General features: G+C 34.9%; 1 protein-coding gene across 2 annotated transcripts in view; it reads left to right on the forward strand.

Moving 5' to 3' along the window:
• The window catches only part of LOC110094459 (zinc finger CCCH domain-containing protein 44), a gene marked incomplete at its 5' end in the record, with an annotated part of 42,442 nt that extends 37,464 nt beyond the window's left edge, over window positions 1-4,978 (forward strand). For both annotated transcript variants that reach the window (XM_020819703.2, XM_020819704.2), the window contains 1 exon segment: window positions 4,643-4,978. In XM_020819703.2, the coding sequence (XP_020675362.1) occupies window positions 4,643-4,653 (11 nt within the window).
• Between the last annotated feature and the right edge of the window lie 2,422 nt (window positions 4,979-7,400).

A 7,400-nucleotide genomic window follows, 5' to 3' on the forward strand; every position in this document is an offset into this window, starting at 1 on the left:
TCGGAAGGGAAAGTCGGGGAAGGGGCGCAGTCGAACAACCAGAGGGAGTCGAAGCAGCGATCGAGCTCCCTTGTGGCTTCCGATCAAACTGTCGCAACTTCCGATCCGTCTAGGAAGAAGAGAGAGCGGGAGCGCAGGGGGAGAACGGGCTCGGGAGGATTTTCGTAGAGAAGAATGAGCGGGGAAGAGGCCGAAGGCCTCGATCCCTTTCCCCTTTTAACGACGCGGGCTCGTCGTGCAGCGTCGTGGTGGATGCGACGTCGAGTCGTGCGAGGAGTGGCGACGACAGAGGAAGTCGTGCGAGGCGCGACGTGGGGCTGCAGGGAGTAGGTAAGATTTGATCGATTTTTTTTTTTTCTTTTTTTTTTTGTTTTTGCTAATTACAGGTCAACAAAGTAGTATCATAGAGAACCTGAATAAGGAAGATACAATTATAGGGATGCTCTCGAGAGGCTTGATTTCTGCAAGAAACATGGAATGGAGATCAGAGGTCATTGCATATTTTTGGAGGTCGAAGATGCTTATCAACATTGGGTTAAATCCCTAGACAAAAAATGATCTGATGAGGGTTGTTTAGAATCGTGTTAGAAGTCTTCTCTCCATATATTAAGGTAAATTTAGGCATTATGGTGTGAACAATGAAATACGTAAGGGGTCCTATAAAGATAGGATTTGGGAAAATATCAGGATCTATATGTTTGAAGAAGCACACAAACTATATCCTTCAGCCACGCTTTTTGTTACTGATTACAACATCGAAGATGGTTGTGATGCAAAGGCCTTTCCAGAGATGTTTATTCATCATATCCTTGATTTGCAAGAACATGGCGCACCTATAGAAGAATCGGTCTACAAGGATATATTAATAATCCAATAGGACATTGTGTGTGATGTACTGGATAAGTTGGCCATACTTGGACTTCCTATTTGGTTTACTGAACTGGATGTTGTTGCCGCAAATGAGCATGTCTGTGCTGAGGATTTAGAGGCCATGCTTCTAGAGGCTTTTATGTGCATCTAGCTGTGTAGCGGATAGTGCTTTGAGGATTCTGAGAGTTGATGTGTAGAGATAATTCTCACTTGATTGATGCTGAGGGTGATATCAATAAAGCTAGTGAAATCCCTTCTGAGACATTTTTGCAGTTGTGTTTATGCAGTTAGGATGGGTTTAATTGTGTGTATTATGTTTTAGGATTATTTAAGGGTGAGTTTTGTCTAGGGTTTGGATCTTATATTTTGTTGAAGTTTATTTTAGGGTTTGTTGAAGTTTATTTTAGGGTTTGTTGTGAGTTTCCTAGCGGCGTCTAGTGTTTGTGGGAGAGCTGATCTAGCTTTCGAATAGTTGATCACTTGTATCTTTATTTACTATTGAAGAGATAATCCAAACATCAGTCCCAATATTTGTTTTCTTGCATTTTCTTTTTCTCTAATTTGTTGTTTTTACTTTCAAGATGCATCAGAGGGAGATTGAGATAGGTGAGCTTGGATTATAGAGAGATTATGAGAGTGATCATGTGCATGAGGGGAAGATGGAGAGATAAAGGCATGTGGGTGAGAGACTGGTAGAGAAGGAGATCGAGATGGGAAAGGGGCGAGAGAGGCATATAAAGGATTTGGCTAGATTTAAAGTCTTTTTTTGTAAATAAATAAAAAAAAATATTGGTTAACATTTCATTGTACAAGGTGTGCCTTAGCACAATTATATAGTAAAAAATGCCTCGAGGAACATGCCTCGAGTCATTCTAATGAGGTGCGGGCCTCGTTTTTGCTACTGCTATCTCTCTCTACTCTTCCTATTACTCTACTTTCTTTCCTACACTAGTATTTCTCCATCTATTTCAAAATTTTTGACATGAAATTTTTAAACCCTAAACTTTTTTGTTTGAATTACTTAATTTAAATTACACGGCTAAGTTTAGTTGTTTCATTATTTACATGTTGTATTGTTTTCAAGTTTGAATCAATTGTTCTATTCTAGGCTTTCATAGAGAATGATTAGGTAAAGAAAAATTTACGTCAGGTCATGGGAAGGATTCTGTGTAGAAACATAGTATATAAATTGATGTAGAAGGCAAGGCAGTGATGAAATTTATATTTATTTAAAATATAGTTATTATGACAAGGTGGTGAAAGGTGGTGTAAGGATAAAGAAACACCTATTGAGCTCTAGAAGAGTATGCTAAAATGTCAAAAATGATTAAGAAAGAAATCAAATCATACACCACTAAGTCATCAATGTTGAAGAATCTTGCACGGTGATTGTTTGATGTTAGCTCGTACTATGAGAGCAAGCATAGAAGCTGTATTCATCATCGTCATTGCCGCTCATGTCCCAGTAGGGTGCAAAGGGTTCCATAAATTCGTACATTAGTGAACCTGGAGACTGATATATAAGGAGATAGACCTTGTACATTACAGAAGTTGTCCCCAGAGACTATTAGGGAGTCACACACATGTATGTATGGATTTAAATAGATTCTTTTAACAGATTGCTATCCCATTTAATGTTTCATCCTCCCATTCCTATTTTAATATGATCCATTCCATCAGAGCTTATGGGCAAGGCATGAAACCTCCGTCCATGTATGATTTGAAAACATGGGTTTTGAAGGAGGACCTGACCAATGCTAAAAAAACATTGAAGAAATTAAGAGGCTTGGAGCTAGGCAGGTGTTACTATTATGTCTAATGGATGGTCAAATATAAAAAAACAAATAAAATTGATTAATATAATAATAAATAATTCATATGACACATTTTTCTTGAAGTCCATTAAGGTATATGATCAAGTGAAGGATCTTGAGTATCTTTAGGGATTACTTGATGGCGTTGTTAAAGAGATATGGAAGCACTGGTTGGTTCAAATAATGACAAATAACACTAGAGTTTACAAGGCAACAGGCTCAAAATTAATGGAGACATGGTGGCACTTATATTGGGCACTATGATCGCACATTGCATGGATCTGATGCTTGAGAAGCTTGAAGAGTTTCTATAGTGTAAGAATGTACCAACTAAACCAATAAGATCATCAAATTTATATATAATCATTCTTGACTTTAAGCACCGATGAGAAAGTCCTCAAAAAAAAAATCCTAATATAAAAATGAATTTAATTTTATAAAAGTTTCCTTATATTTAGATTATTACTCTCATCTTTCAGTTGATTGCTAGTGTTCAAGAAAGGGGTGGATGAGTGAGTTGGCGAGGAAGATGCAGATTGAGAGACTTTGAACTCTATAAGTGATGAGTCTATAGAGAAAACTATTCTTTATGATGACAACTCAAATTAATACCCCCCTTGAGTGATGACATCACAGATTACTTTTAAGTTTTTGTCATATAATTATTGTTGTCTTTAGAAATTAAATATTGGTGAGTACAAAATTGGGAATGAACTTGTAGTTGAGCTTGATGTTATATGCTTTTTTTACTCAATTCTTATATCATATGTTATTTTGCCATGTTGATTTTTGCATTTCAATTCTATTTTATACAATTTATTACTTATCACTTTGTCTTATGTAATTTTTTATTCCATAGGTATGTCAAGGTGTTTCTTCTTAGTACAATAGAATGTTAATATGACATCATCTAATATATTCTTTGATTATTACTTTAAAAAAGCACGTCTAATCTTTATTTTTACTTTACATAATTTTTAAATTGTGAGATTTGCCCTTCAAAATGCCTATAAGCTTGCGTGTCACTTTACTGATGGAATATTTATCCTCTTATAGACATTTAATATTTTTTATGGATGATGAAAGAAGTGTGAGGATAAGTGGTGAGGGTGTGTGCATCATATAGTTCAGTTGGTGAAGACTTTTGAATATTATTGCCAATATCCTGTGTGGCTCTATATATATTATGAAATATAAGCATACATTGGCATAATTTATATCTTTTTTGATGAGATGATGGCAGTTTTCATAATCAGCAAATCTAATTGCATGATAACATTATTGCTATTTCAAAGTGTTGACACCTTCAAATTGCTTGGAATCAAATTCATGGGTTCTTAATTTTATTTTGCATGTATTGAATAGTTTTTTATTTGTGAAATGCATGAATAAAGCTAGACATATAAACGGTTTTTCTATATCATTTAATCATCACTGCATTTTTCACATTGTTTATGAATGATTAAATCCTCACAATATTTGATGAAACTTGACCCAGTTATAATTCTCATGTTGTAGATATCAATTGATGGTGTGATCTTGTATTTAAAAATTATATAAAACTACAAATACAAAAATAGTTTGACTCTTCCTAGGACACACTAGAGAAAACAGATTCATGTCGTTGACCCCATTTAGGCTTCGTTTGGGATGGCTTTTTTATTGCTTTCTAAAACGGAGTTTTAATACAATTTTTTTATTTTTGTACTAAAACTCCGTTTTAGAAAACAATGATAATGCCGTCCCAAACGAAGCCTTAGTGTGATAAAGACTTGATATTATTGTTGTTGTTGAAAAATCATTTTTCTTCTAGAAGCGCAAAAGTCTCTCTCTCTCTCTCTCTCTCTCTCTCTCTATATATATATATATATATATATATATATATATATGAAATATAAGTTTGTTTTTGTTATCATGTAAATTGTCTGATTTGTAGAATCTTGTTTAATGTATCTCAGGAGGAGGATGACCTTATGCTTAGAAGGATTCAGACCTTATAAGTGCGCATGGATGCCCGTTGTCTGCCAAAAGCTTATATTCCTGATAGAAGGAAATCTATGGGACGCCATCCTGATTGTGGAATCACTTATATATATATTATGGATGTATGTGTGTGTGTATTATGTTTTGTATTCCAAGTTAATTAAAGAAAACTGCCGTCAAGGGATGTAAACTACTCTATGGTGAAGCAAGTTGTGGATATGAGTTTATTAACTGTTACTCTTTGGCTGTATCAAGATGCTTGAATTTGGGTGAAAGGAAATGAAAAAAAAAAAAAAAGTAAGTTTATATCATTTGTTGCATATTCATTTACACCACTTTATTTCGATCCAAGCAAAGTCTTTTGTTTTGCTCCGTACCATTAGATTGGTAAAATTTAACAGTCAATGCAGTTAAGAAAAGCTAAAATGAGAGAATCTATCCTGCAATAACTCAAGCATTTGGAGAGAACTCAGATTGACGCTGCTTTTATTTTTCTCCTTGAACCAAACAAGTTAAGTTCCTTGAACATTATCTGGAATAATACGAGAAATCATTATGTGTGGAGACTGGGTGCATAACATCGTCCGGAGATCAATTAGAATGTGTCATGTTAGTGGTACCGAGTAGTGCCGAGCCGCAATACCGAGCGAAAAGCTGACGTGGCACATTCTAGTTGGTTTCCAGACGGCGTTCGGCATCTGCACAGAATAATTAATCGCCACATTATCTTTTGAGGAAATTGGATGACATGATATTATTCAAGATTTAGCAAATTAGGGAACCACCATGAATCATTTTCCTTCTGGGTTTACTTAATGCAGATTTCTGTGGACTTCCAATGTTCATTCCTTCTAAATCAATATCTGTTTTATTATTATTATTATTTTTTTTTTATCTGCCGTATTGCGTGTCAAAGCTATCTGATGTTTCCTATATGGGAAGTTCCATGAATGCTGCACCCTTCAGTGTTCCATATTATACATTTTTTGCTCAATTTTTGGTATTTACTGAGGTCTCTACTTAATGTTTTTCGCACAGATATGGCTTATCTATAAAGACCTACAGTTTGGGGAATTTCTCAACGGTTGATTCTTATTATACACTGCCCAGAAAGGATGTGTAACAACCCATAGTATCACTATAACAATACTTTAGAGTATAACAAGAATAACTATAACATTTTCAACATTTATCTCTCATTTCTACTCATTTGTTTTCAGATCTAAATAAAAAATCATATAAACATCATTTAATACAACAAAGGAAGCATCTAATAGTTTCCAAATTTTCAACACATCAAAGACTTAGTATAGAGCCACTAAGGAAGTCTAAAACAATTCAAAGTATTACAACATTAAAATTGTTTACTAACCTCAAGAGTAGATTTCAAAATATAGATTAAACATTGAAATATAATGTAAATATTTGCAGATTAATCTTCTTCATCCTTTCTCTTTTCCTATCCTGTAAAATAAATTATTTGTGAGCTATGAGATTCCATAAGTGATGCAACTTGAAATAATATTTAAATTATATGATTATAAAATTTAGATCATTAAAAATATAAATAAAAGTTAAAGTACTTGAGCAAATTTCATAAATTTTCATTTAACATTGCATATCAATTTCTCTTACATTTATACTGAATATTAATTTTACTCATTAAAAGATTTGGTTACTCATTCATAAACATATTTAATAGAGCCCAGATAAACCTGACATTATCGCCATTGAATTACATAGAGGTCCCTTTTGCCTCTTTGGGGTCCCTTTTTCCCCACCTGTTTTGCATGTTTCATTTCTTTGGGATCCCTTTTGCCCCACTTATCAAATAATTTAATATATGGGGACCCTTTTGCCCCACCTGCATTGATAAGTTATACATAAATCTTTAGCCAAACTTTACTTTTAAATTGATATTCAGTACACCTTTCATATTCATTATCCATACTAGACTTGCTGCATGCTTTCTTATTCATTTATTGCATAACATGAATATGCACATAATAAGTAAATAAAAGGATCTCATTACAGCGCTTTAATCGATGGTCTCTGCCGAGATAAAAAAATTGACCTTGCTCTTAAAATTTGGAACCAAGTTTTTTTATGGGATTTGCAACGGATGTTGTCCCGCACCATGTTCTCATCCGCGGCCTCTGCAACTTTGAACCAACACATGGTCCTTTGATTACCATTGTGACTTCTCCTATAATTGAGTCTCTTGAGGCTTGCTGTTTTGATAAGGTGAAACTCGTGAGAGAGCATGATGGAGGCATTGCAAGTTTGGAAAAAAGTTTCAGGCAAGGGTGATACTGCTGCACCAGAGGTTTCAATGGAGAGAAAAGTTGCCAATTTCGGAAATAGTGAGAACAAAATCTTCAATCCAAGAATCTGTCCTCTGCAACAACCTCTCTTTCAATAATGCGTCTCGACGGAGTCGAGCCTTTTTACGCTAGGGGAGAATGATGCGGTGCATTTTAAGCTAGGATAGTCCTTAGGAGTACTTTATCCATTTTGTTCTAGAATACTCTTTTGCTCTCATAAGTAGGAGGTCTTGTAGAAGAAGAAAGGCATTTTAATGATATATACATTTCTTTGAAGCTTGTGAAGCTCTCTTCTTCTTCTTCCCTGGATTGGGAATTTTCAAATCCTTCTTGCAGGTATCGACTTCCGCCGATCCACTACATGAAACAACCGCCGCTACCACCGCTCAAGCCAAACCCGCTGGCCTCC

Source organism: Dendrobium catenatum, unplaced genomic scaffold, assembly GCF_001605985.2.
Source record: "Dendrobium catenatum unplaced genomic scaffold, ASM160598v2 fragScaff_scaffold_629, whole genome shotgun sequence".
NCBI classification, from domain to species: domain Eukaryota; kingdom Viridiplantae; phylum Streptophyta; class Magnoliopsida; order Asparagales; family Orchidaceae; genus Dendrobium; species Dendrobium catenatum.